Source organism: Ochotona curzoniae, unplaced genomic scaffold (assembly GCF_017591425.1).
Source record: "Ochotona curzoniae isolate NIBS_2020 unplaced genomic scaffold, NIBS_Ocur_1.0 scaffold_1037, whole genome shotgun sequence".
NCBI classification, from domain to species: domain Eukaryota; kingdom Metazoa; phylum Chordata; class Mammalia; order Lagomorpha; family Ochotonidae; genus Ochotona; species Ochotona curzoniae.
In genome coordinates, this window is record NW_024467083.1 from 20,730,265 (window position 1) to 20,758,135 (window position 27,871).

A 27,871-nucleotide genomic window follows, 5' to 3' on the forward strand; every position below is an offset into this window, starting at 1 on the left:
GGAACCTCCTCCTGGTCTCTTGGGGGAATCATAGTCTTACATACAGATGCAAGCAAGACAGGAAGGCTGTCCTAGCAGACGGCCGTCAGAGCATATCAGAAAGTAAGCTTTCAGTCCCTTGTTTTCTACATCAAACTGGTTTAGAAAACCTACCTATGTTGTAACCAGAATCAGGGAGCCTCACCTTTTCAAATTTTTACCACACCAAAGTTGTGTGTTGTGCCCACGGGGACAACTGGCTCTACCGGGAAAGAGGAGGATGTATATTCCAGAGTAACATGGTTTGGATTCGTTGATCCAAGTGTTTTATTTAGTGGGTGTTAAGTTTTTGAACCTGTAAGTTAGAAGTTTTGACAAAAGTCGAGGAAGACTTCATTACCTCATCAGGTAATTGGCAGAGGAAAAAAAGGTAAAATATTTGCTTGCAGTTTTCATTTTCCAGCCTACCCCAGTGAATGGATTTTCTGTAGCTTTGGGTCGCTCTGACACTGCATTTCCGGGCATTTCTGACTTAAACTGGTACTCTGAAGCCCCCTATGTGCTGGCCCTTGCTTCCACTGTGTTGGGAGACTGTGTGGCTGCCCACGAGCAAGTGTTAAGAACTGTAGCTCGGATTTATTTGGAACTGTTAATATACCAATAGATCTAAACGTTTTAGGGGGGTGGGGGAAAAATACAACCTGTCTTTGTCCAACTGTAGTGTGTTTTCTATTTCTTCGTCTGGCAGAAAAAACAGATGCAAAAGGCTAGGTTGTGTTTGTTTTCGTGGTGGCCCCACCCCCTTCGGTTGGTCTCCGAGAGCGTGCCTTGGTCTTCTCTCTTCCTGGTACTGACGCTGTGGCTGTTAACCATTCACTTCCCAGCCCAATAGCCCCTGGCTTTAGAGAAGCTGGTGTTTTGATGACTGGGGCAACAGATTAATCATAAAAGAGCGCTCCATAATTGGAATGCAATTAAGTACCCAAATGTGTGGCTCGAGGGTGAAGTTAACCTTCCCACACTCTAGAAGCGAGTGTGACAGAGAAAAGTAACAACTCTGTTTCTCGGCGGGGCCCCTTGTCCCTCCCTCCCACATGCACACACCTCTATCTCAGGGACGCCCAGTTCTTCACCCCCCCCCCCCCCCGCCCAAACTTAAGTTTGACTCCAGCCTTCCTCCGGCAAGCCCGAGAAAAGAACGTGGGGGAGGGGGCGTGCCGCGCGCTTTTGCGCAAGGTTTCTGTCCCCGCAGTCTGGGGGGAGGTGTTGGACGAAGCCGCCCCAGTCCAGCTACAGCTTGACCCAGGTCCTAGTCCCACCCTTTGCTCTCCTGCTTTTCAATAAGTCCCTAGGCTCCTCCAGAAGGTGGGCGTGGGAGTCGCCCGGGCTCTGGCGCACAGAGGTCCTCCCTGTGCGGTTCAGGGGGCCCCAGGCGGTAGCCACGTTTGGAGTCTGGCTGGAGGCCAGGGGAGGGAGCTGGGGTAAGGGGAGGGCCCTGAGGGAGGGGTCAGACGCCTTAGGAAAGAGTTAATGTGAGGAGGGGGAGGGGACTGGACTGAGTGCGCGGAGGAAGGCTCAGGTAGGTTAAGAGCACTGGAGGGAAGCCGGTCAGGGAGAGGGGAGCCTGCAAATCTGGGTTGGGAGTGAGGGGCGCTTCCCCCGCGCTGCACCCTCACCCCCTGGCCGCCAACTTCCAGCCGCAGCGGCGACTTTCAGTTTCATTTCCACGGACTCTCCTGCCTGGGCCGCAGCAGCCGCCGCGATGCCCAGTAAGTTCAGCTGCCGGCAGCTCCGGGAGACGGGCCAATCCTTCGAGAGTTTCCTGGTCGTTCGGGGACTGGACCTGGAGACGGATCGCGAGCGGCTGCGAACCGTTTACAACCGCGACTTCAAGATCAGGTACGACCCGGCCCACCTCCAGCGCCCAGGAGCGTGGGCCCACGGCACCGCCGCGACCCCGGCTTCGGGACCACCCTTCCCGCTCTAGGGCTCGGAGAGACGCAGCTCCCGCTGTGGCGCAGGCTGGTCCAGGGGTGGCGCGGACCTCCCCTCCCGTGCCTTGCCCACGCCCCGCCCGCGCCTCCCGGAGTCTCCCCCTGATCCGCCCGCGCCCGATCTCTGCCGAGAGCCTCCCGAGCTGCCGTGACCCACAGCCTGGAAGCCGGATCTGTGCCCACGCGCACGCACCGCTCGCGGGGGGCCCTGGAGCGGGGGGCTCACGCTTGCATTGGGGGAGGGGAGCCTCAAGAGAAGGACGGGGTGGGGGGGAAGGAGCTGCCCGCCGGGGGCTCTGGCGCAGGCTTGTTGGGGACTCCCTTGTTGCGGAGCCGCTATCTCAGCCGAAGAGGCCCAGCGTAGGCGCGAGAATCTCTGAGAGCGCTAGAAAGAAGCCAAGAGCACAAACTGCGTATGTAGCAAACCTCCATTAGCACCTGTGGCTTCTCCATGGAGACCAGGGCCGGGGGCTGCTTCCTGGAGGCCCCGTTCACCCTGGGGCAGAAGGCTGCTAGGTCTCGTGTTCTCTTTACCAAATCAAAGCGACTTGCGGCAAACCACGGTGTGGTGCTTCAAAAACGCCTCCATCAACAGGTCCTGGGGCCAGAGGATAAATGCGAAGACATGTACAAACAAATATGGGGCTGTAGGGAGTTGGAGCTGAATCAGGGACTCCTGCAGAATTGGGGGTGTCCGCAGACCAGAAGGCCACTGAGCTGGCTAATGAAGTTTCAGAGTTGGTGGAGGTGGCAGGAGGAGGTGGAATCTTATTTTCAGTAGTGGATGTCACATTTTGAGAGGGACATTAACTGTTGCTTGAGCAACATCTGAAAGAAAGGCCAAAGATGGTGAGGACCCTGGTTTGTGCCCTCAGAAAAACTGCACACAGCCCAGGCAGCCGGTGTGCAGCTCCCTCTAGTACTTGGGGAGATAAAAGAAGCCTGCTAAGGAAGGAGAAAAATGCTGGTGGGAAAGGAAGAAAGAGCCCCGACCTTGGAGTACAACCTGTCAATACTCCATGTACACAGACCCACGATCAATGTTCACAAAGCTCAGCCGAGCTCTGCTGCTGCTGCTCTGAGCACCGTCGTTAAAGTTACTCCAATACGAAGGACTTTACTGTGTAGTGTTGGGATGGGACTGTGGCCCTAGAGGCTTTCTAACCAGCAGGTGGAGGGAGAGGAGACAGCCTCTTGGCAAAATTGAGCTAGACAGACCTGAGACTAAAGGGTTTAAAGAGCTCAGAGGTGCCCGACTGAAGTTTAGCCAGGCTTCTTCACTTCTTAACCAAGGGCACATGGCATAGTTCACTACTGGAGACAAACCGGCCATTTTGGAATTTTTCCTGAAAACCAAGTGCATTGTTACCTGTGAATTTAGGGATTCTCAAAAGCAGTTTTTACTCTATGTGCCCTTTCTTTCTTTCTTTCTTTTTTAAGCAGTTGCCTGTAATTGTTAGGAATATGATGGAGAAAGCAATGTTGACCTTGGCTTTGAAGGAGAGAGAATGTTTTTCAGTATGTGAGAGAGGAGGAAAAGTCTCAGTGTAGGTTCCTACCTTGAGACCCCAAGAATCTGAGATGGAAAGAACTGGGTAATTTTTCTGGTGTGAAGGGTGATCACGAGGGCCACCCCAAGGGGCAGAAATAGGTTCTGTTGTCATGCCATCCCCATAGGGTAGGGGAGACTGGATTAGGAGCAGTTTCCTAGGCAACCTTTTTATTTTAAAGATTTTTTTATTTTTATGGGAAAGGCAGGTTTACAGAGAGGAGAGACAAAAAGATCATCCATCTGCTGGTTCATTCCCAAATAGCTACAGTGACCTTGCTGAGCTGATCCAAAGCCAGGAGCCTGGAACTTCCTCCAGGTCTCCCACACAGGTGCAGGATCCCAAGGCTTTGTGTCTTGCTGTCTTCCAAGACCACAAGCAGGGAGCTGGATGGGAAGTGGAGTAGCCGAGACATGAACTGGTGCCCACATGGAATCCCGGCCCTGGCAAAGGAGAAAATCAGCCAAATGAGCCATCAGGCTGGGCTCCCTAGGTAACTTAAAGGGAACCTGCAGTGCTGTGAAATCAACCCTCAGCCTGCTGGTAGGAATGCATTGCTTCTTGCTCTGAGCTCTCATAGCTCACCCTTCATACCTCGGGAAGAGCCCGGTGTTACAGACACACCGCTGCTGTGTCTGTCCTCACAGCCATCCCCACCACATCCTCAGCCTTGAGTCCAGTGTGCATCTGCCCTGTGTGCAGTCGAGGCCTGAGGAGTATGAGCAGAATCTAATTCAACGAGTTGACGTACTGGAGAAGGAGCTGAAAATAGCTGGGCAAATGAGAAGATTCCAACACAGGAAAGAAGTGCCTTCCAACTAGATTATTTTATGATGCTGTCAAGCGCTCTGCCCTGCACCCTCTGCCTTAACCCAGCTCACGCACATACTCGGCAAGGCCTGCCGTGCGTCCCTGCCCCGATGCCTGCCTCTGCAGAGAGGACTCTGGCGGAGTGGCGCATGTATATGCAAACCAGTGAAAGCACAGCTTGTGGGGGTGCTCTGCCCTTTAGAGGTTTCCTTGGACTCTGAACAATGATCTGAATGTTCTACTTCCCCAGTTGTACAGAGTATGAATTGGGGCTGGTGTTGTGGCTCAGTGGATTAAGGTGCCTCCTACAGCAGAGGCATCCCATGGCAGCCGCAGTAGAATGATAGTTCTGTAGAGCCTGGGAAAGCCGCCCGGTTTGTGCCCTTGGATCCCTACCCAAGGTTGGGTTGATGGACTTTCTGGCTCCTGGCTTCGAACCTGCCGGCCTTGACTGCTACACACTTTGATGAGTGAGTGAGCTAATAAATGGAAGATCTTTTTGCCTCTGTCTTCTTCTCTTCTGCTTTTCAAAATAAAAAAAGCATTTCGTTTGTCTTTTTGAATCTGAGACTGAGGCAACCATTGGCACAGAGGCTGAGAGCTGCGTGAGGTCTTGCCTTCCACGTCCAAGGGCCTAATTTGAGTCCAGGCTGCCCATTTCAGCAAAGGCTCACCTGAGGTAACAGGTTACAGAAGTTCCTGCTACCCACATGGAAGATTCAGGGTGAGTTCTGAGCTCTCAGCCCTGGCTGCTAATGGACATTTACAGATATGAACCAGCAAATAAAAGACCTTTCTCTGACTCTTTCTCTCTGCCTTTCGAATGAAATGAAAATAAGGGTATACAAAACTTGTTCAAAAGTCAGAAACTGGTGTAATCAGGCTTTCGAGACATCGTACTGGCTTCTGATATGGAGAGTGGTGGCTTAGTGGCAAGACTTTCATTCACATTTGAAAAAATACACTTGATTTTGTCCCGGATATGCAGATTTCACAAAGCACTTACCCTCTTCTCTCTGATTTCTTTTTTCTTCTATTTGATTTCAATTTTATACAAATCTTGCTCTTGATCCACTAATGAGCTCAGCAACCCAGTTTGTGAAACACATAGTTTATTTATTTTGAAGGCACATTAGCAGAGAGTTGGATCAGAAATGTAGCAGCCGGGCCCTGAATGGGCACCCCTATGGGATGCCAGTGTCACAGGTGGTGGCCCAACTGGCTGGACCACAATGCTAGTCCTTAGATGTCCCTTGAAGGTTGCTTCCAAAGCTGATGCTATCATGTTACTGTTGTTGTCTTAGGAGTCATTTACTTATTTCAAAGAGTTACAGAGAGAGGGGGAAAGATGGAAATTTTCCATCGCGAATTCACTCTTCAGATGGCTGCAATGGCCAGGGCTGGACAAGATTAAAGCCGGCAGTCAGGATCTTCAGCTGTGTCTCTCATGTGGGTCATCTTCCACTGCTAAGCCCAGGCCGTTAGGGAACTGGATTGGAAGTGGAGCAGCTAGGTCATGAAGTGGTACCCATTTAGGATATGGTCATTGTAGCAGGTAGCTTCACCAGCTATATCACAACACGGACACCACCCCCCCAGTGCACCCCCTTCATCATGTTCTAAAGTAACATTCTAGCTTTTGGCCTTTTCTGAATTGGGTCTAAAAAGATGAAGTTGTTATTCACCCAGTAAACAACAGCAGCCAAAGATAAGGCAAACACAGACAAACGCTGAACCTGTATGGGACACCCGGAAGAAGCTCCTGGCTCGTGGCCTTGGATCAGCTCAGCTCTGTTCCAGCTGTTGTAGACACTTGAGGAGTGAATCAGTGGGTGAAAGATCTTCTATCTCTTCTCCTCTCTCCTCTCTGTATATCTGACTTTCCCAATAAAAAGAAATAAATATATATTTTTTAAATGATAATAATTAAGCCTCAGAGGTTGGTGTTTTGTGACACAATGGATTAAGCCATCCCTTGGGGCACTCGCATCCTCTGTTGGCGTGCATGTCAGAGGTCCAGCTGTTCTGCTTCCGTGTCCAGCTCCTTTTTAAAGCTTCTGGGAAGCAGCGGCTGAGGGGTCCTGCCATGCACATACGAGCCACAGTTGAATGGATTTGGTGCATTCCTTTCCCATGATTGTATAATACTCCATGGTGTAAGTTCCATCAGTTGATTTAGCCATCTCTTTGCTAATGGGCGGGTGTTTGGTTTCAGATTCTTGATCCCTGTGAATGACCACAGTGAGCATCCTTGCATGTCTGTCATTACACGTGGGTGTATTGTTTTCCAGGAAATGTGTTCCCAGGAATGGGATCCTTGTGTCTTCAAGAATCCCTGAATTTCACGTGTCAGTAGGTGCCACCAGATTGTTGCCAGCAGTGTATGAGAGTTTGCTTTTCAGCATAGCCACAGCAGCGCTGCATGTTAGGATTATTTTTCATTTTGACAGTCTAATGGGAATAAAGTGATATCTCATTTCTACTTTAATTTGCATTTGTCTATATTTAGAGCTGATTTTCATCTTCTTGGGCTTCTGGATTTGTTCCTTAAATTGAATATTCAGTTTTTCCCTTGAGTTGTTAGTCTTTTCTAAGAAAATCCGTATTGACGTTAACCCTTTGCCTGTTGTCCACAAGCACTTTTCTGGTTGATCTGTTGAATATGCTTATAGGGTGTCCAGTCCAAATTAGAAAGTGTTCCCTGGAAATCGAGGTGACAAGATGTATATTACAAAGTATGCTTTCTCTCCACAAGAATATAGGAAGTCTGATTTTAAAACTTTTTTTAATTGCTGTGGAAGAATTTTAGACCAGGGCTAGGTTTGGTGAGTTTGAGCAGTAGCAGGAACAGATATGGAAAATAATTTGAAACATTCTTAGAAGATAACTTTTTGACTACTTTACGTTTTAGCTTTTGTCTTCTCTTAAAAGGCAAATGACCTGGCCGTATGGGACCCACAGTCCCTGTGGGTAACATGTGCCTGGAAAGAAGCCAGCACTTACTGCCTTGTTAATTTGCTTTCTTTAAAAGGCAGTGAGTCAGACAGAGATCTCCCATCCACTGGGTCCACTCCCCAAATGCGCAGCAGTAGCTGGGGCTTGAGCCAGACCCAAACCAGGAGCCTAGAGCTCAATCCACATCTTCCAGGGAGATGACAGGGAGCCCAAGTACTTGAGCCATGCCTGCTGCCTCCTGGGGTGAGCATTAACATGAAGCTGGAATCAGCTTGGGGCATCCCAAACACCCTCCTGACCATTAAGCCAAACCTGGCCCCAAGTAGTTACTGAAAGCAGGGTATGCCCTCCCTGTTTTTTTGGGTTTTTTGGTGGTTTTTTGTTTGGAGTTTTTTTGTTTGTTTTGTTTCTCAGTCCCCACAAACCCCTTCCCTTGCTTCCCTGCACTGAAGAGGGAGCCTGTCCAAGACCCCTATACAGTGTTTCTGCGAAAGCATTGCATTGAAACATATAGGTCATTCTTAACAGTGTTAGAGATGGTTGTGAAATCAAGGTACAGTGGGGAGAAGAGGGGTTGCTGTGAGATACCACGTAAAGCTACCACCTGCAGCTCCAGCATCCCATACAGACACCAGTTTGTGTTCCCAGCTGCTCCACTTCCAGTCGAGCTCCCTGCCCAAGGTGCCTGGGGAAGCAGCAGAGGATGGCCCACGTGCTTGGGTCTCTGCACCAGAAAAGCTCCCTACTCCTGCCTTCAGACTGGCTCAGCTCCAGCCATCATGACCAACAGAGGGAAGATGTGTCTCCTCCACCTCTCTTTATATCCCTGTCTTTCAGTTAAATGTATCTGGAAAGAAAAAAAAAAAAAATAACAGGGGAATGTCAGGAAATTAATGGGAAATGGAATTTAAAGCTAATTTTGGTGCAAAAGAATGTGTAAATCCATGCAGTGTTTTCATAATAGGCACTTCCCGTTGACCTCTGTGGAGACCTGTCAGAATTTGGCTGCTGTAGGCGTTGAGTTTGTGCCCTTTGCCACTGACAGGGGACCTGGTGGAAGTTCCCAGTGACCTCCTCCTCTTCACTTTCGTTATTGCAGCGCTCCACAGCGCTGGATGTGGGTGCCTGATTTTGAATCTTGATTTTTCTCCTTCTCTGCAGGGTTTCTTCACTTTCCTCTCCTCCCTGGGTTTTTCTAGCCTCCACTTCTCAGGTTACCATTCATGTTCTCTTAGTGGATCCCAACTCACTTTCTTGGTTGTATCTGCTGCCTGAGCACTCCCTGGTATTGGCCTTGGCTTTGACCTGAGTTCTCAGCTTCTGCCTCATTGCCACAAGATTCTCCAGCCATAGTGTGTCCACATCCAAAAGGCATGGCTCTCCCCGCCCCCACTGCCTCTACCTCCTCTCCAGGACAGTCCTAGACTCTTTCCTCTTCCATCCTCCATTCCCTCTTCCTGTAAATCACCAAATCCTGCTCATGGTTGCCAGCCCCAGCCTCCTCCTCTTCTATCCCTACCACTGTCTGGTTTTAGGCCTTTAGTTAACTGGGCAGTTATGATCAATGGCCTTCTTCTAACTGGTCTCCCTGCCTACAGTCTTGCCTCCAGCAAATCCATCCTTCAATCCTGATGCCAGAGTGATCTGAAATGCACACATGATCTTGCCACTCCCCTGCTTAAAACCCATCAACCACAGAGGTTCTGTAACCACAGGGTAGCCTCTGACGTGGGCTCCAAGTAAGTTCTCTTCCTCTTCCCGCTACTATTAGTACAGCTATTACTACTAATACAAATACTAACCGCAGTAGCTAATCTTTACTCAGCATTTTCTCTTCTGCTTTTGGATGATTTATTATCTTTTCAAAAACAAATCATAGTCAATTCACAGTTTTCTGAATAGTGCCATTACTCATTGCCTGGGGTGAGGGAGAGGGGCAGAGTTGCAGGCAGGGTACACCAGAGATAAAAGTTCAGAACTGCATGATCTGGTTCCTCCTGAGGGAGCCTCCTGCTTTAACTTTGAAAGATAAAGAGGTATGCTAGGTCAAGATTGGCTTCCATTCCCTACAGAGCCTCAAGGGGGCAGGGCTGTCAGTGGGCCCCCCTCTTCAGTGTCCTTGGGCTTCTGGGTACCAGCAAGTGAAAGACAGTGGCTGACATCCAGGTTCAGGAACAGGCTTCTTGGCCTGGCGTGCAGAACCGCATGACCTGGTCCCTTCCCTCCTCTGCTGCCTCCTGCCGCTCCCTCTCCTACACTTTGACACTAGTAAAACCCAACTGTATGTGAAACTAACCATCACTCAACCTTACCGAGGTCTCCTATGTGCCAAGCCCTGGACCAAGAGTCACTGCAGGGCCAGTGTCCTGGGATCAGCCCCACAGCCAACCCTGCAAGGCAAGTCTTGCTGTCCCTATCTCCTGGAAGGGAAATTAAAGGCTCGGACAAGTGTAGTCCCTGAGCTGACCCAGCCAGAGTAGCCCAAGTGGGCCGCCCCAGCAGCAGCCTTGCATCTGCGCTTTGGCTTGGGCACCTCCCTTGTGCCTGGGCAACATGCAGTCGTCCTTTAGACAGTGTCCCTGCTGCTGTCCCACACCCTGTCCCTCTGCCACCGTGTCTGTCCCCACACCCTGTTGGAACCTACGTGTGCTCCTCCAGGCACAGCCTGCACCTCGGTATCTGTGAGCGCCCAGCATCTAGTGTTGTGGCTGGCACATAAGAGGCCCCTGTAAGCATTGGTTGATTGACTAAACTGAATTCCAGGCGCTGGACCTTGAGGTCATTGTCCTTCTGACACGTTTTCCCTGTCTTCACCTTCTCTAGGCACAAGGCCAGGCTATTTGGTCTCTGGAAAAGGAGCCCTTCCCTTCCTGCACTCTTTGACCTCGGGTGGATGCTGTCTGAATAGCCACCTTGCCCACACTGGACAGCTCTGCTCTCCCGCCCTCCCCTCTGCACCTCCAGCCACCTCTACTCTCCTTCCGCTTCCCCTGCACCTCAGTTCTTTCCTCTGAGTTGTTTGCATTTTTTTTCTGTCCCAAATAATTTGAGGGGGGGGAAAAAACTGCTTTTCCTGCTTTCTCTTCCCTCAGTCTTCCCCATCAGTGGTCTGAGGGGGTGGGCTTTCCTCAGATGTGTGCGGTCTACACCCTGCTGTTCCCACCCATTCTAATTTTCCCTTTCAAAGGCCCATCACCCTCTGATTTCTCCCTCACCCCCAACTTTGTCTTTGGGCCCATCGTGTCCAGCGCAGCGACCCTCCCTTCCCTCCTTGCTCCACTGCCACCCAGCGTCCCCTGGCCCTGACTTCCCTCACTTCCTAGTCTCCTCTGCTTCTGGCAGCTTTGGGACCCCCGCCCCTGGCTTCTCCTCCATGCTGTATGGAATGAAGATTGCAAATCTGGCCTACGTCACCAAGACTCGGGTCAGGTTCTTCAAACTCGACCGCTGGGTCGATGTGCAGGTCCCAGAAAAAAGGAGAATGAAGCCGGGGTCAGATATCAGCAAATGCCACAAGTCGCTGCTAGCCAAGATCTTCTATGACAGGTGTGTGGGGAAGTGGGGTGTGAGTGTGTTATTGGGGCAGGGCTAGGGGCTGGGCAGGACATGGGGAAAGGGCTGGTAGGTGGAAGAAGCAATGAGGTAGCCTCAGCGGGGCTCAGGTCCTCTGCTGCTTCCAGGGCACCCCTTGCTCCAGACCCTCCCACCTCAGCAGCACACCCCCCACAATTCAACTCCCATTCTCCCCAGGGCTGAGTATCTTCACGGGAAGCATGGGGTAGATGTGGAAGTCCAGGGACCCCATGAAGCCCGAGACGGGCAGCTCCTCATCCGCCTGGATTTGAATCGCAAGGAAGTGCTGACTCTGAGGCTTCGGAATGGAGGCAGTAAACCTGTCACCCTCACTCACCTTTTCCCGCTCTGCCGGACACCCCAGTTTGTCTTCTACATGGGAGACCAGGAGCTGCCCTGCCCCCTGGGCCCTGGTGAGTAGTAGGTTTGCCAAGGGAAGAGCTCTTGGTGAGCAGGGAGAGGCAGGGCCAGTGCTCTGGAAAGCACGCTCTCCTGTCCCTGCCCACAGTCATTGTTCCTGTCCATTGGGTTGTTCCTGCCTCGGGCCAGGGCTGTCTGGGGGCAGGTACCTCCTGTCCTCTTCACACCACCATTCTCATCCAGGTGAATGCTATGAACTCCACATCCACTGTAAGACCAACTTTGTGGGCTACTTCCCAGCCACGGTGCTCTGGGAGCTGCTGGGGCCCGGCGAGTCAGGTTCGGAAGGAGCTGGTACTTTCTACATAGCCCGCTTCTTGGCTGCTGTGGCCCACAGCCCCCTGGCTGCACAACTCAAGCCCTCGGCTCCCTTCCAGCGGACCCGGATTACTGGAAATCCTGTGCTGACCAACCGGATAGAGGAAGGAGAGAGACCTGACCGGTAACTGACTCACCCCTACCCCACTCCTGGCCATGCCGGGCTGCAGGTGCCCTGATCACAGCCCCTCTCCCCACTGCAGCTTGTCCACACCTCTGGGCCCGAGGGCGCTTTTCTGTGGTAGGTCAGAAAAGCAGAGCACTTTGCAGGCCAGCAGCAGAGCTGAGGACCGTGAAGAATTTTCCCTGGGTTACCAGTTGTCAGGGAGCTCACCGTACACATCACTCTACTCATTTTTTAAAAAAGATTTATTTATTTTTACTGGAAAGGCAGATTTACAGAGAGAAGGAGAGACAAAAATCTACTATCCACTAGTTCACTCCCCAGATGCCCACAATAGCCAAGGCTGGACCAGGCTGAAGCCAGGAGTTCCATCCTGGTCTTATTTGAGTGGCAGGGAACCAAGTACCTGGGCCCTCTTCAGCTGCCTTCTCAAGAACATGAGCAGGAAATTGGATCAGAAGCAGAGCAGCCCAGACTCCAAATCAGCACTCCGCTATGGGATGCTGGCACTGAGAGCAGTAGCTTAATGCTCTTTTTGTTAATGACGTAGATATATAGATATAGACATATATATAGATTTACAAAGACAGAAGTCTGGAAGGTTTTACACCAAAAAGTTAGTGTTAGTTATCCCTGGAGAGTAGGCCTCTCATTTATTTCTTGCTGCCTGCCGTCCAGTTGTCGTTAATGAGCATGTGTTACTTGTATGAGTGTCCCCCTAATGGGAGTGGTCCAGCCCAACAGTAAGCACACCCAGTGTCACTGAGCTATGCCCCTTGGTGGGGGGTGGAGAGGGGAGTATTCCAGTATGAGGGATATCCCCCTGCTGCTAGAGACACATTCACAGTCATTTCTGGTAGCTTTTTTCAAAAGGGATTTGAAAGACAGAGATCTCCAATGCACTGGTGCGTTCCCCCAAATGCCTACAATGACCCAAAGTAAGCCACGGATAAAACCAGGAGCCTAGGACTTCATCTGAGTGGCCCTTGTAGATGGCAGGGATCCAAGTACTTGAGCCATCACCTGCTGCTTCCAGGGTGTGCATTAGCAGGAAGCTGGAATGGAGCCCAGAGCTGGGATTCAAACCCAAGCACACCCAGTATGGGATGTGAGGGCATCTTAAGTGGTGGCTTCAACACACTGGGCTTTAACCCACTGCGCCAACTGCTGACCCATGTTGGCTTTTCTCCCCAACTCCTGCAGGGCTAAGGGCTACGAGCTGGAGCTGAGCTTGGCCCTGGGGACGTACTACCCACCACCTCGCCTCAGGCAGCTGCTCCCCATCCTTCTTCAGGGAACCAGCGTCTTCACTGCCCCAAAGGAAGTCGCTGAGATCAAGTAAGTCCCGCCCCGTGCCCTGCACAGCCCACCGCCCTCTGCCCTGAAGCCTCTGTCCTCGCGAGAATGTCTCACTAAGCACACACCATTTGCCAGGCATTGTTCCAGGTGAACCAGTCAGAAGAGGTCTTGCCCAGTCTGTGGGAGACAGTGTTTATCTCACAATTTCTTAAGCTTTTTTTTTTCTAAAAAAAGTTTTGTTTGTTTGAAAAGTAGAATTACTAAGAGATCGAGAGAGTCAGAAGATCTTCCTTCTGCTGCTTTCCTCCCCTAATGGCCACAACAGCCAAGGGTGGACTAGACTGAAGCCAGGAACGTGAAATTCCATCCAGGTCTCTATGAGTGCAAGCACATGGGCCATGCTCTGTTGCTTTCCCAGGCACATTAGCAGGGAATTGGATTAGAAGCAGAGCAGTTGGAACGCAAACCAGTGCTCATATGGCATGGCTATGTTTCAGCCAGCAGCCTAACACTATTTGCTAGGACATTGGCCCAACAATCTCTTAAATTCAAAAAAAAGAAAAAAGAAAGTTTCTCCTACTGTGTCATGTCTTGAGTGCTATGAAGACTTAAAGTGATACTAAACCAGAATTAAAGCAGGATGAGGGAACAGGCTAGTGCTGTGTTGCAGAGTGTAGCTGGTTCTGGCCTCTTGGAGGAGATGAGGGTGTGAGTCACACTGGAGAGGATCTTGGGTGAAGAATATTCTGGCCAGCAAGCCACAATGCAGATGCTGAGCCAGGCGGGGGCATACAGGACAACAGGAGTCATGACTTCCAGCCTCCAGGCTTCCAGCCCCCTCGCATCTCCCTGCCTTTCTGGTCTCCCCTGCTTCCTAGTGCTTCCATCCTTCCAGAGCTACAGAGGAGAGAATGGCTGCCCTAACCCATCCTATTCCTGTCCCCACCACCAGGGCACAGCTGGAGTCAGCCTTGAAGTGGAGGAACTATGAGGTGAAGCTGCGGCTGCTGCTGCACCTGGAGGAGCTGCAGATGGAGCATGACATCCGCCACTATGACCTGGACTCGGTGCCCATGACCTGGGATCCTGTGGATAAGAACCCCAGGCTGCTCACGCTGGAGGTTGGGATCGGTGCCAGTGTGGGGAGGGTGGACTCCCGGTGGCTGGCCCAGTGTTGCTGAGAGCAAGGCCAGAGCAGGAGCAGGGCCCATGCACCAAGGAGCAGAGCAGGGTGGTGGGGAAGACACAGATGTTAACCCAACTCTGCTGCCTCCAGCTGCGTGACCTACAGGGACGCCTAGGGGTTGTGGTTTTTTGTTTTGTTTATGAATTTTTTTGCTGTTGTTGTTTTTAATTGGAAAGGCAGTCATAGAGAGATATTTCCATCCAGGGGTTCCCTCCTTAAATGGCCCTAATGGGTGCACCAGGGCTGATCCAAACCCAGGAGCTTCCTCTAGGTCTCCAGTGTGAGTGGCAGGACCCCAAGCACTTTGACCATATTCTGCTGATTTCCCAGGCCATAAGCAAGAAGTTGGATGGGAAGTGGAGCAGCCAGGGCATGAACTGGTGCGTTTATGGAATGCTGGTGCTCCTGGCACAGGCCCAGTTTGCCACACCACCACACCAGCCCCACACACCCTTACTTTTGCTGAGCCTTAAGTTCACTTCTCTGAAAGAATTGGACTAGATGTTTGTTTTTTCCTTTTTCTTTCTTTCTTTTTTTTCTTCTTTTAGAATTTATTTATTTACCTGAGAGGCAGAGGTTTTTCCACTCACTGGCCCACTCCCCAAGAAGCCAGAAGCCTCTCTGAGGTCTCCCACGTGGTGGAAGGGGGTCTCCAGGCTCTTGGATTGTCCTCTACTGCTTTCCCAGGCAGATTAGCTGGAATGCAGATCAAAAGTCAATCAACCAGGACTGGAACTGGTGCCCATATGGGATGTCAGCACTGCAGGCAGTGGTAGTGCACATTTGCGCCATGGCACCAGCCCCAAAACTGGATACTTCTTGGAGCCTTTCCTAGATCTTGGAGCCCTTCCTGGCTCTCAGGTTTGAGCATGTCACATCAGCCCCAAGTCTCCCATGAGAAAGGATTTTCTGCCCACAGATACTGGTGGAAAGGGAGAGGGTGAGTAGGATCAGGAAAGGCTTGCACAGGCTGGGAGTTTTGAACAAGATTTTCAAGGTTGAGGAGGAAAAAATCTTGGTCAAGAGTGAGGTGGGCAGTTGGGCGTTCTGGGAAACCAGCTGCCAGGTCCTGGAATCAGGCACTGCAATTCTGCTTTAAGGAAGATTTGTCTCTTTCTCCTTTCCCTGGCTTTTGCCCTATCCCGTGGACAAGGAAAATGGGGTGCTGGGATGGCATAGCCAGCTCCTTGCCTTGGCTCAGAAGGCTGGAGCCCTTGTCAGCATCTGCCAGGCAGCTGGAGAGCCCCAGGTCAGAAGATTGCTGTGTTCCCACCTATAGGTTCCAGGCGTGGCTGAGAGCCGTCCTTCAGTGCTGCGAGGTGACCACCTGTTCGCTCTCTTGTCCTCCGAGACCCAGCAGCAGGACCCCATCACCTACAAGGGCTTTGTGCACAAGGTGGAGCTGGACCGGGTCAAGCTGAGTTTTCCTGTAAGGTGGGCGATAGGGACAGAGCAGTCTCCAGGTGTCCTTGTGAGAGGGCACAGGGTGGGAGGGTTTTCTTCCAGGGAGTTGGGAGGGCTGGAGTCCAAGGTGCTGGGCAGCTGGCTGTCCTTGAGACACACAGGGTCCCATCTTAGACTGCTTTCCCTCCCCTCTACCCCAGCACACATATACAATGCAGCTCTTCCCCTTCTCTCCCCTTGCCCAAAGCCTGCTGAGCCGCTTTGTGGATGGGCTGACCTTCAAGGTGAACTTCACTTTCAACCGCCAGCCCCTACGGGTCCAGCACCGTGCCCTGGAGCTGACAGGGCGCTGGCTGCTGTGGCCCATGCTCTTCCCTGTGGCCTCCCGGGGCATCCCGCTGTTGCCCCCGGATGTGAAGCTCAAGTGAGACTGGGGCCACAGGAGCCGGGAGGCGGGAGGGAATGAAACCAGAAGACTTCAGGTTCACAGTCTTGTTCCCATACCTCTGGCAGGCTGTATGACCGGAGTCTGGAGTCCAACCCCGAGCAGCTACAGGCCATGAAGCACATTGTGAGGGGCATTGCCCGGCCAGCCCCCTACATCATCTTTGGACCTCCAGGCACTGGCAAGACTGTGACCTTAGTGGAGGCCATAAAGCAGGTGAGGCTGGACTTGTGTAGAAATAAGCAGCCTTCCTCAGATGCTGCTTTCCTCGTCTCCAAATGCATCTGTTCTCTGAACAACCATCAGTATGGCACGTCAAAAGTTGGGTCAGCTTGGATATTGGGCACTGTTGTCTGTTGGGCACAGTCAGCACTCACGTTTTGGTTATCATGGCTTTTACATGGACAGCAATAGCTGTCCAGCATTTAAGGTGCTGTCGGGATCAGCAAGGGCCAGGAGATCGGAACAGGCCTTTTGTGTCATCACAGCCCTAGTCTGAGTCACCACTGAGGTCTTTGGATGCCACCTCCCACACCACTTTTCTGCACCATAGGTGGCGAAGCACCTGCCGGAAGCCCACATCCTGGCCTGTGCTCCGTCCAACTCAGGGGCTGACCTCCTCTGTCAGCGGCTCCGGGCCCACCTGCCCAGCTCCGTCTACCGCCTCCTGGCCCCAAGCAGAGACATCTGCATGGTGCCCGAGGACATCAAGGTGTCTAAGGAAGTGGGGATTGAAGGACTGAGGGATGGCCGCAGGGAGGTGGCACTGATGGAGGTTGGGGGGCAGGCAGCTCTCAGGGCAGACACTGGGATGGAAAACCTTGGATTCCAAGTTTGTTATGTGAGCTTAGGTGGATCAGGACCCCTCTGTGAGCCTCTCATGTCTCCTCATCCACAAAGTGAGGGCGTGTTAAAACTAGGGGCCCAGAGCCAGTGGGATGAGGAGGGTAGGTAGAGCCCTGCTGATTCTTCTTGGCCCACAACCCACAGCCCTGCTGTAACTGGGATGCCAAGAAGGGAGAGTATGTGTTTCCTGCCAAGAAGAAGCTACAGGAATACCGGGTTTTAATTACTACGCTCATCACGGCCAGCAGGTGGGGAGTGTGTATAAATGTAGGGCTGGGGATGAGAGGCCGGCCTGACTGAGCATTGAGGTCTGGCTGTCATGTGCTCCATGTGACCCACCTGACACCTCCCAGGCTGGTCTCGGCCCAGTTTCCCATCGGTCACTTCACACACATCTTCATCGATGAGGCTGGCCACTGCATGGAGCCTGAAAGTCTGGTGGCCATAGCAGGTAAGGGTACAGGGTGGGCTTGCAAGGAGGGCCCCCATCCAGCCTGGGGTTGGAGAGGCCCTCACTGCTTTCCCTTTCCTCCCACACCACTCTTGCCTGCCAGGGCTGATGGAAGTCAAGGAAACAGGCAATCCAGGAGGGCAGCTGGTGCTGGCAGGAGACCCCCGTCAGCTGGGGCCCGTGCTGCGGTCCCCACTGGCCCAGAAGCATGGGCTGGGGTACTCCCTGCTAGAACGCCTACTCACCTACAACAACCTGTACAAGAAGGGTCCTGAGGGCTATGACCCCCAGTTCATAACCAAACTGCTGCGCAACTACAGGTATGGCCCCCCTGCGTTCTCACCTTGTCTCTTCCCATCCTTCTTGCAGTTTTCCTCCCTGCCAGAGGCTGGAACCCACAGCCCTGTCAACCCAAGGTGTGATGTAGCAGGACTTTACCTTGGGAGAAGCAAGGCCTTGTCCCACCACTGCTCCCAGTGGTCTCTGACTTAGCAAGTGATCTCACCCCTGGCCAGTTGGCTTCTCTGTATATTAGGGGTTGACCAGTGTTTGTTGCAGGTCCCAGATGAAGTTACCAAGTAATCTGGGCAGAAATCAGAAATACCAGGAGAGTAAGAGTCCAGTTTTTCATCAGCCTACTCTAACGCAGCTTAGAGAGCTGTGCTCTTGTTCTAGTGGATGGATCCAGACATCCAAAATGCAGAGAGTTGGGTCTTGGGTACAGTGGTTGAGTCACCGCTTAGGATGTCTGGATTCCATATCAAAAGTGCCTGAGTTCAATTCCCCAGCTCCATTCTGCATGCCAGCTTCCTGCTAATACACACCCAAATGATAACTCAAGTGCTTGGGTTCCTATCAGCCATGTGAACAGGAGACCCAAATGGAGTTTCTGGCTCCCGACTCTGTCCTGGCCTAATGGGTATTTAAAGAGTGAACCAATGGATGGGAGGTGTCTCTTCCTCTCTCCTTTCTGTTTCCTTTTGTGTATGTGTGTTTTTGTTTGGTCAGGGTTTTATGTAGTTGAAAGGCAGAGCTAACAGAGAGTGAGTTCTTCGATCTGCTTGTTCACTCCTCAAATACCTGCCAAGTTGAACCCAGGAGCCTGGAACAGCATGTAGTTTGGGGCATCCTCTGCCACTTTCCCAGGCAGAGTAGTGGCAAGCTGGATTGAAAGCGGAGCAGCTGAGACTGGCTCTGGTGCCCATTAAGTAACAGGTTAACCTACTGGCCCTTCCTCTTTCAAGTAAAGCAAATTATATATTTGTAATGCTTAGGTGAATTCTAGGCTGTCACTAAAAATTCAGTAAATGTTAGCTATTGTTGCCTCTTAGACTGAGGAATTTTTTTTTTTTAATTTTGTCCTTGACACTCCTGGATGAGATGCTGTCTGGCACCACGTGTGGCTCCCTTTCTGTGGTGTGCAGTGGCTGGCGGCAGACATCAAATCTGGATGTGTCCTGTAGTGTGGGGAGGGCGCACTCAGAGCAGGGTCCCTGGGGGTGGGGCAGAAGCAGTCTCGCCCTTGATCATACCCTTCTTTTCCCTTCCCCTCCTGCCTCCCAGGTCCCACCCCACCATCCTGGACATCCCTAACCGGCTGTATTATGATGGGGAGCTGCAGGCCTGCGCAGACGTGGTGGACCGAGAGCGCTTTTGCCGCTGGGAGGGTCTCCCTCGGCAGGTGCGGGTGCCCAGGGCAGGGGGCTTGGGCTCCCACTCTTGTAGTACCCTCAGCAAGGCAAAAGGAGGGTCTGGGTGCACACTCAGGGCCTCTTTTTGTGTCACCTTGGCCCCGAGACCCCCTTCTTGCCTGGCAGAGATTAGGGGTGCACAGAAGAGGAGAAGGCAGCCTAGCTCAAGTGTCCCCCTGACCACATCCAGGGCTTTCCTATCATCTTTCATGGCATCATGGGCAAGGATGAGCGTGAAGGCAACAGCCCATCCTTCTTCAATCCTGAAGAGGCCGCCACAGTGACTTCCTATCTGAAACTGCTGCTGGCCCCCTCTTCCAAGAAGGGTAAAGCCCGCCTAAGCCCCCGCAGTGTGGGCGTCATCTCCCCATACCGGAAGCAGGTGAGGCTCCAGTGGTGTCTTCTGCGCAGCCAAGCCAGCAGGCTCTGATACCAGGCACTCCAGCCTCTGCTGCCTCCTGACTGGCTCCTAGGCACAGGGATCATGCTGGGAAAGAAGCAGCTGTACCTGTCCCTTCTTTGCAGGTGGAAAAGATCCGGTACTGCATCACTAAACTGGACAGGGAGCTTCGGGGACTGGATGACATCAAGGACTTAAAGGTAACAACTTGGCTGTTCCACATCCACCCCCTCCGAGCTGGCACCTGTGTACTCTGCACCTTGCACTCTTTGCCCCTGCTGCTCTTGTCCAGCCCCCACCCACCCACTGCCTTGAGATAGAACTGGGGTTCACTATACCTCTTGCTCTTGGAGATCCCAACTCATGGGATCAGCGACACCCAAGGAAGGGATGAGGCCCCCGTCCTGAAGATGAAGTCCACACTGCAGCCCACCCTCTCCCACACCCTCAGTAGTCTGACTCTTCCTCTCAGGCGACAGGTCTGCATGCCAGCTGCAGGTACCAATCACCTGGGGAGCTTTGCACACTGCCAGGGCCCCACCCAGTGCACAGCTATCTGAGGGCAGAGTCAGGGCCTTGGTATTCTTTTATAGCTCCTTGAGCAATGTCACTGTGGAATATGACTGTTGTAACTGGCTGGAGGCCTCTCCCTGGGGAATTCTGAGCAGGAGTCCCCAGGGCTGAGTATTCTTCGCGAATACCTCCAGGGATACTGGCTGCTCCCAGTTTCCTGGTCTTTGCAGTGCCGTTTGCTGTCCCAGCCCACTCCTACCCCTTCCCTGGGGTCCACCTGCAATTCCTGCTTTCATAGGCCTCTGTCTTCATTCATCTACACTTGGCTCACAACTCAACCTCCCCCTTGGCCACGCCCTGTCTCAGGCCCTGCCTCTCTCCTCCAGGTGGGCTCCGTGGAAGAATTCCAAGGTCAGGAACGCAGTGTCATCCTCATCTCCACCGTGCGCAGCAGCCAGAGCTTCGTGCAGCTGGATCTGGACTTTAATCTGGGTTTTCTCAAGAACCCCAAGGTTAAGGGGCTGGTGGGCAGCAGGTTTTCTTTCCTCCAGGGGGGCTCTTCCCTTCCATGACCCCACCCTCCCTATTTTTCCTTCCAGAGATTCAACGTAGCTGTGACCCGGGCCAAAGCCTTGCTCATCATAGTGGGCAACCCCCTTCTCCTGGGCCATGACCCCGACTGGAAAGCGTGAGCATTGTCCCCCCCACTTACCCCTTCTGGGCAGCCGCAGCCCCCAACCCCGGACAGGTGAACATCACTAAGCACCTGCTTAGGGCTGAGTTAGTGTCAGACATGTTTGTCTTCACGACACCCCCCCCCCAGTCCTACTTATGAGTTAACTGCCACTACAGGCTAAGAGATTGTAGGCCCATGTGGCAGGAGCGAGGCCGAGCCTTCAGAGGCTCCTGGGTGCAAACATCCCTGTACCCCACAGATTCCTGGAGTTCTGTAAAGAAAACGGGGGGTACACTGGGTGCCCCTTTCCTGCCAAACTGGACCTGCAGCAAGGACAGAACTTACTCCAAGGTCTGAGCAAGCTCAGCCCCTCTACCTCAGGTACGGCTTGGACCGGGGTGGGCCAGGTTAGGGGACGATTGCAGGCGGAGGAGGTAAGGAAGGCAAAGCACACCGCCTCTCATTCTAGGGCCTCATGTTCACGACTGTCTCCCCCAGGAGCGGGAGAGCGAAGGGGGCCTATCCCTGCAAGTCGAGCCAGAGTGGAGGAATGAGCTCTGAGAACACAGCAGCCTGCCTTCTCACACCAGCCAAGCCTTAACCTCCTGCCCGGCCCCGAACTGAGAACCCTGCCTGAACCAGAACCCAGCCAAGCTGCCCCTCCAAGGGACAGGCAGGCCAGGGGTGTGGGGGTGGCAGTTTACAAGCCAAGCCCTCTCACCCCCTCCCCTGCTGGGGGAGAATGACACAGCAAGCTGCTATTGGTTGGGGAGGGGGGAAGCAGGAGAGGGAGAAAAACTCTGATAACAAGATTTTGTTCTATGCAAAAGCCTCCAGTGTCTTCCTAAGCTCTGCCTGGTGGTGGGGGTCTGGGTGTGTGGGGGGGGGTTGGAGGGGAGGGCCTAGGTTTCCAAGCCCCTAGGCTGACCTTCTAGGACCCAGTGAGACTGTTACACCCTGCTTAGTGCCACACCCCTCCCTGCCCCCACACCTCCAGAGGAAACCTAGTGGGTCGGGAAGCCACCCACAGGTTTCTAACTTTAGCCCAGGCTGGACCACTCCCCTTACCGGCCTTCCAGGCCCAGAGCCAGGTATGACCTCATCCTTTGCTCAGAGACTCCACCCTGCACTCCTAAGTCCTGCCTTTGCGGGATGACTGGGGCAAGACACTTGAAAAAGAAAGAAAAAAAAAAAAAGGATGGGACATGGAGCCAAGCAGGGACCAAGTAAGGGAGAGAGACAGGAAGTTGCTATACACACATTGAAGCCTGTGGCCTTTTATTCATGCCCCTCCCCAAGTACGAGATGAGGCCCCTGACCCAAGCAGAAATCCCATTTCTCTCCCCCAGACACATTCCTGGGAGCCAGAAGTGTCTAAAGTGCTGGTGTGTGACCGTCCTCTGAAGAAGGCCAAAGGCAGCAGTTCCTTGGACAAGGTGGCACAGCAGCGGGAGCAGGAGGCACTCCGCCCAGAGAAGGACAGGCACAGGCAGGCCTGTGTTCCCAGCAGGCTGGGAGGGAAGGCCTCTCATGGCCACCTGGTGGTGGGGCAACTTTAGATGCAGTCCTGGGCAGAAGGATCTGAGACGGGAGCCTTCAGCAATGGGAGTTCCAGGAGGGTGAGGGGTGAGGGGAGGAAAGGCAAGCGGGGGAGGCCTAAGGGGAAGGTGGAGGGGATTTCAGAGAATGGGACAGCCCTTCCGGCGCTTGTTCTTGCGGACCTGCAGGCCAGCACGAGTGGCCATCTCGAAGACCTCCCGCACCCCCTCCTTGGTCTTAGCTGAGCACTCGAGGTAGCCAAAGGCGCTGATGCGATTCGCCATGTCCCGGCCTTCTTCGGACCGAACAGGCTCCTGGAAAGACAGGAAGAAAGTGATGTTCAAAGGAAACCCATGGCTGAATGCCCTGACCCCTTGGGTGTGGGAACTGGAACAATGTCCCCTTCAGCACTGACCCTACAAAGCACCCAGCCCTGGCCACCCAGCCAAAAACCAAAGACTCAGGTTTACATTCAGAATTCTCCAGTGTTCTATATTCTGCCATCCCAGCCTATCCCCCAGTGGGCATGTGCTGCTGAGAGTATGAACCAGCCACCTCCTAACCAAGTTCTCTGCCTCTGTTCACTTTTCTCCAATCCATCCTCTTGAGCAGCATCCTCTTGAGTTTCCAATGTCAAACAAGTAAGCCAGACTTCAGCACCCAGTTTAAACGGAGTCCACACTCCCTAAGCAGTAGTCCTCTGGTTAGAAAGTCACGTAACAGGTGCCTGCATAAATGAGCCGCCTGCCCCCTGGGCCTTCGTCCCAGCCACTTCATCCTTGCCAGTCGATACCTGCCCAGGTGTTCTCTGCTGACACTACAGCACCCTTAAGGGGAACATCAGAAGTTATTTCTCCTGGACAGCATCAATTGGAGACCAGTAGGGCTTAAGCCCAGAAGCAAAAGCATCTCGTCTTACACGCATCTTCATAAACCCAATTCCAACGACAGAACGGACAGTAAACTGCACTCAAAATGTCAAATGGACACGTCCCTTCACACATGCTGTCAGGTACACCTGAGGCTAGGAGGCATGCAGCACCGTCCTGCCTTAACAGCGCAATGAGCTAAGAGAAAGCTCCCCTCTTTCTCAGCGGAGCGCTCCCTCCCCACCGGCAGCCGAGAGCCCACCCACCTGCTTCATCTTGGCCAGCTCTCGCCTGGTGTGCTCATCCTGTCTCAGGTCCTTCTTATTCCCCACGAGGATGATGGGCACATTGGGACAGAAGTGCTTCACCTCCGGGGTCCACTTCTCAGGAATGTTTTCTGCACAGACATGTTCCAATAGGTGCCCCCACAGGCCATCAGCATCACAGTCCTTTTCATATCTCATATCCCCCTCCCTGAATACACGCTCCCCAGGCCCTCAAAAGGGCCAGAGGGACCACTAATTCCCAGGGGTGTCAGTCCCCTCCCCCCACTGCCCTCACCTAGGCTGTCGGGGCTGTCGATGGAGAAGCACATGAGGATGACGTCCGTGTCAGGGTAGGAGAGAGGCCGCAGGCGATCATAGTCTTCCTGTCCAGCTGTATCCCATAGAGCCAGCTCCACCTGCCACACAAGCCAGTGAACAGCCAGCCAGAGAGCCCCAGCTCTGCCCCCCCCCAGACAGCCTCTCCATTCCTTCAGAAACACTGAACATCTGCCTTCCCACTGAGCCCCTGCGAGATGCCAGGTCTACTACAGCATAAACGAAGAAAGCTTTTTTTTTTTAAGATTTAAGACATGTATGACCTTTGTGTAGTTCAGGAGTGGCCAATCTGAGTGGTTTTATGTTAGTTGTACAGTAACCCTTTTTTTGGGGGGGTGCGCAGGGGAGGGTGTTTTATGTCTTAACCATCAACACCACTTGGGGTGACCAGGGAGCATAAAAACCAGAAACTAAAGGACCTGGCCCAGATTCTGTGGGGGACTCAGGGGTCTCCAGATTGTCCATGACAGCTTTCACTGTATCTAGTGAGGAAAGACACAATAGGTCCTGAGTGAGTGGGGACAGGACTTTGCGCCATCACCTGCTTGCCGTCCACCTCGATGTCAGCGATGTAGTTCTCAAAGACGGTGGGGACGTAGACCTCTGGAAACTGGTCCTTGCTGAAGACGATGAGGAGGCAGGTCTTTCCACAGGCCCCATCCCCCACGATCACCAGCTTCTTCCGGATCGCCGCCATGGCCGGGGCTGAGAGGCAATAAGAGGCAGTAAGGGTTTGAAAAAAAAAAAGCCAGCAAGTCTAGGAGCCCCTCTATAGGCACCTCCCTGGAAACGAGGGCACTCAGCAAGGGAGCAGGGAGAGGGGCTTGCCCAGGCATGTTCTTGTCAAGAACCAACTGTGTGGGCAGCAGAGCCCGAAGGCCATCCTGGATTGGGACCAGGTCTCCCCGAGAGGGCAGAACACAGCAGTGGGAGGTGGGCTCAAGAACCCCACCCTGGGAGGGGTGGCACGGTGGCCCAACAGGCCAATCTACCACCTGGGCACCGGCATCCCATATTGGCTCCAGTGCTAATTCCAAATGCTCCACTTCCAATCCAGCTCCCTGCTTATGGCCTGGGAAAGCAGCAGAGGTTGGCTCAGTCCTGGAAGCTCCCGGCTTTGGATCTGCTCAGCTCTGGCCATTACAGCCATTTAGGGAGTAAACTAGTGGATAGAAGACCCTCTCTGTCTATAATTCTGGCTTTTAAATAAATCTTAAACTAGAAAAAAAAAAATACTTCTGGGAAACAGGTATTCAAGGACCTGCCCATAAGAGCTGCTTCTAGCACCCAGTGCAGTAGCCTAGTGGCTAAAGTCCTTGCCCTTGTACATGCCTGGGATCCCATATGGGCGCCGGTTCTAATCCCAGCAGCTTTACTTCCCATCCAGCTCCCTGCTTGTGGCCGGGGAAAGTAGTCAAGGATGGCCCAAAGCCTTGGAGCCCTGCACCTGCATGGGAGACCTGGAAGAAGCTCCTGGCTCCCAGCTTCGGGTCAGCTCAGCTCCGGCCGTTGCGCTCACTTGGGCAGTGAATCATTGGACGGAAGATCTTCCTCCAAGTCTCTCTTCCTGTCTGTATATATGACTTTCTAATAAAAATAATTTTTTTAAGAACTGCTTTTATCTTCATTTTATTGCAGTTCTTCAAGTTGGGCTTCATGAGCTACCAGGATTTTGATGTCTTTAAAGTTTTATAATCACAGAGTTCCAATCTAGAACATACAGCCCCTCGGCCAGGCCACCATTCCTGCCAACAATAAACAGGTTAAAGAATCCTTTTCCAAGGCCCCACACCAGCAGAAGCGCTGCCAGGTGGTATCTACCTGGGTAAGGGACAGACTGACAGATCCCCTTGGGTGCCAGGCCCTGGGTTGGGCATTCTCACAACAGGTGGCCTCCTTGGCAGCCTCAGACACCTAGGGCGCAGATGGTGGCTTCAAAATGCGACAAGTTGGGAAACCAAGGCTCCCTCCAGCCAAGTCAGCTCTGCAGCATCCCGTGCACAGGAACAGCCGCTCAGAGCAGCACTGTGGGACCCCAACTGGGCATCAATCCAGAGGAGCAAGAAACCCCAGATAGAGGAGATGGGGAGGGGGGACATCGGCGGCAGCCAACACCCGCAGCAGCAGAGGCCCTGGTCCACCACACCCAGTCCCCCCAAGCCCCGAGCTACACAAAGGCGTCTCAGTCCCCGGCAGCCCAGAGCTCGCGTCTGGGCAGTCTGCCTTCCCCCACCCCCCTTTGCTCCCAGGCCTGGCAGCAACACTGGGTCACTCAGCCCTGGCAGGGGACAATGACCACACTGTCGGCAGCCACACATTCACCACAGCAGAGTAAGTGACGGAGAATCAAACCCACCAGGGAATCACCACCACCCACTCTCCGGACAGCCCCTGCCTGCCTCCGCGGGCAGTCCGACGGGCAGTCCGACGGGCAGTCCCACAGTCCGTGTGGCTCACTGCAAGGCCCTGCCCACCCCTCCCCTGTGACTCAAGGCCAGCAGGCCGGTGTCTCCCCGTCTGTGTGTGTCCCACACACCAACGAGCATCTGTACAGCTCATCACACCTTCCCAGCTCCCCTCACTTCCTCCTTCCTGGGGAGAGAGCCAGCTCAAGTTCCCAGGCCCTAGTGGGCCTGGGAGGAAGAGAAGGCGGGCTTCCCAGGAACAGGAGCCACAAGGAAGAAGGCCGCCTGTTGGGAAGGGGGGTGAGGGCTGGGGCCCCAGGCTGGGAGGAGCCCCAATAGAAGCGAACAAATGAGGGCCCGTCCAAGCAGCAGCCAGCTGGGCAGGGAGCAGTTAAGAAGGGGCCAGTAACCTGATCTCTAACCCCAAACCAGGCTTTTTCCCTCACTCCCACATCCTGCCCACAGACTGTCCCCACCCCTGCCCTGGCCTGCCCCAGGGAAGCCAGGACTGCAGCCCGAGGTGGGATCCTAGCACACCCCCCACCCACCTCCTCTCACCACACACACACACACTAACAAAGCTATCATGGGAAGGAATAGATCATGAATCACAGAACATTTACACAAATCCCCCAGCCCCTGGCACCCTGCAGGACCAGTGACGAAGGAGCCTGGCACACTGCACTGTGAATTCCAGGCACTCTGCTGCTGTTAGATTGTGAAGTGGGGGAAGCTGAAGCCGGAACCTGGGGGCTGGAACAACCCACAAGGAGTGGAAACCCTGCCTGCTGCTCAGTGAGAAGACTCGCAGCCCGGACTTGGCTGGGGCAGAAGAGCCTGCAGGCCCAAGCTAGGCCAGGCCACTAGGCCCAACGCCAAGAGGGCATGGCCAGTGGACAGCAAGCTCCCTGCGGGAGGCAGCCCCAGAGGAACTGCCCCACTAACCCCAAGAGAGGTGAGTGAGCACCCTCTCTGAGCAAGGAATGGAACCCAGCAGAGGAGGCACGGGGAGACCAGCGGGGTTCCTCCCACGCTCTCAAGATATGATGCTGGGAACAGCCATCCTCTGGCCTCAGCATCCCCTCAACATCGCGGGGACCTCCCCAGCGGCACCCCGTCCACCTCCTGCCCCCCAACTTGCCAACCAAAGTTCGGGAGAGGGAGGGAGGGGAGATTCCCATCCACACTGCCCGAGCCCTCCCGACCCAGCCCTGCCTCCAGCCACCGGCCAACTCCAGGAGCCGTCCAGGGCGGCGTCCCGACCCCGAGCGCAGGGGCAGCTACCCCCACTGGCTCACGCCCGGGCCCTATTCCCGCCATTACCCCCTTCCCACCGGCGTCCGACCCAGATCCAGCCGCCCGGGGCCAGGGCGCCCCCACGGGGCTCCAAGCCGCCCCCTTCGCCCCAGGCCCGGCGAGGCAGGTTCGCGAGCTGGGCAAGGGGAAGGCTGGGGGTTCCGACGCCCCGAGAGGCGAGAGCGCAAGCCGGGCGACACTCGGCGCCCTTCGCCGCAAGCCCGGGCAGGGGCCGACCCAGGCCGACCCCCTCCAGCCCCGCTCCACCCCGGACGCCGCTGCGTCCGAAGGGAGGCAACCAGGCCCACGCTCGGGCCAAAGCCCCTGGCCGACCGCGCCCCAAGCTCCGGACGCGGGGAAGGGAGAGAGAGTGCTCTCCGGGGGCGAGTCCCCCAGACGCCCCGCCGCCCCGGCCCCGGGTACCTTCCGCTCCGCCGCCTCCAGCTGCGCGGCCGGTGCCGGAGGCCGAGACTGACCCGAGGGCGCCCGCCCCGCCCTCCTCGAGCGCCGCCGAGGGGAGGAGAGG

At 54.0% G+C, this 27,871-nt stretch overlaps 2 protein-coding genes across 4 annotated transcripts; one reads left to right on the plus strand and one right to left on the minus strand.

Moving 5' to 3' along the window:
- The first annotated feature begins 1,264 nt into the window (after window positions 1-1,264).
- On the plus strand, window positions 1,265-21,463 carry MOV10 (Mov10 RISC complex RNA helicase). 3 transcript variants are annotated; one of them, XM_040998380.1, is made up of 21 exons: window positions 1,265-1,460; window positions 1,677-1,878; window positions 10,631-10,834; window positions 11,039-11,274; window positions 11,465-11,723; window positions 12,927-13,061; window positions 13,975-14,143; window positions 15,488-15,642; window positions 15,860-16,036; window positions 16,126-16,273; window positions 16,611-16,769; window positions 17,048-17,151; window positions 17,257-17,354; window positions 17,458-17,674; window positions 18,918-19,035; window positions 19,236-19,427; window positions 19,571-19,645; window positions 20,345-20,470; window positions 20,558-20,646; window positions 20,894-21,015; window positions 21,104-21,463. In XM_040998380.1, the coding sequence occupies exons 2-21, from the start codon at window positions 1,742-1,744 to the stop codon at window positions 21,193-21,195; spliced, it is 3,012 nt and encodes a 1,003-aa protein (XP_040854314.1). In that variant the 5' UTR covers window positions 1,265-1,460; window positions 1,677-1,741; the 3' UTR covers window positions 21,196-21,463. The 3 variants fall into 3 exon arrangements, with proteins under 3 accessions (XP_040854314.1, XP_040854315.1, XP_040854313.1); XM_040998381.1 differs by lacking the exon at window positions 1,265-1,460 and adding an exon at window positions 1,489-1,558; XM_040998379.1 differs by lacking the exon at window positions 1,265-1,460 and having other exon boundaries at window positions 1,575-1,878.
- Window positions 21,464-21,895: 432 nt separating this feature from the next.
- Window positions 21,896-27,846, minus strand: RHOC (ras homolog family member C). Its single transcript, XM_040998382.1, has 5 exons — window positions 27,769-27,846; window positions 24,186-24,349; window positions 23,604-23,724; window positions 23,309-23,439; window positions 21,896-22,487 (listed from the first exon to the last, which is right to left on the minus strand). Exons 2-5 carry the CDS (start codon window positions 24,339-24,341, stop codon window positions 22,314-22,316), a joined length of 582 nt encoding a protein of 193 aa, XP_040854316.1. The 5' UTR covers window positions 24,342-24,349; window positions 27,769-27,846; the 3' UTR covers window positions 21,896-22,313.
- Between the last annotated feature and the right edge of the window lie 25 nt (window positions 27,847-27,871).

What these genes read in the sequence shown, in the direction of transcription:
- MOV10 (XM_040998380.1), top strand. Translation starts at nt 1,742, where the DNA reads ATGCCCAGTAAGTTCAGCTGCCGGCAGCTCCGGGAGACGGGCCAATCC. An exon ending in TGGTGCCCGAGGACATCAAG is followed by an intron (nt 16,770 to 17,047) that starts GTGTCTAAGGAA and finishes CACAACCCACAG; the next exon opens with CCCTGCTGTAACTGGGATGC. An exon ending in TCTCCCCATACCGGAAGCAG is followed by an intron (nt 19,428 to 19,570) that starts GTGAGGCTCCAG and finishes CCTTCTTTGCAG; the next exon opens with GTGGAAAAGATCCGGTACTG.
- RHOC (XM_040998382.1), bottom strand. Translation starts at nt 24,341, where the DNA reads ATGGCGGCGATCCGGAAGAAGCTGGTGATCGTGGGGGATGGGGCCTGT. An exon ending in TCGAGGTGGACGGCAAGCAG is followed by an intron (nt 23,725 to 24,185) that starts GTGATGGCGCAA and finishes CTTGTGTGGCAG; the next exon opens with GTGGAGCTGGCTCTATGGGA. An exon ending in CGACAGCCCCGACAGCCTAG is followed by an intron (nt 23,440 to 23,603) that starts GTGAGGGCAGTG and finishes ATGTCTGTGCAG; the next exon opens with AAAACATTCCTGAGAAGTGG.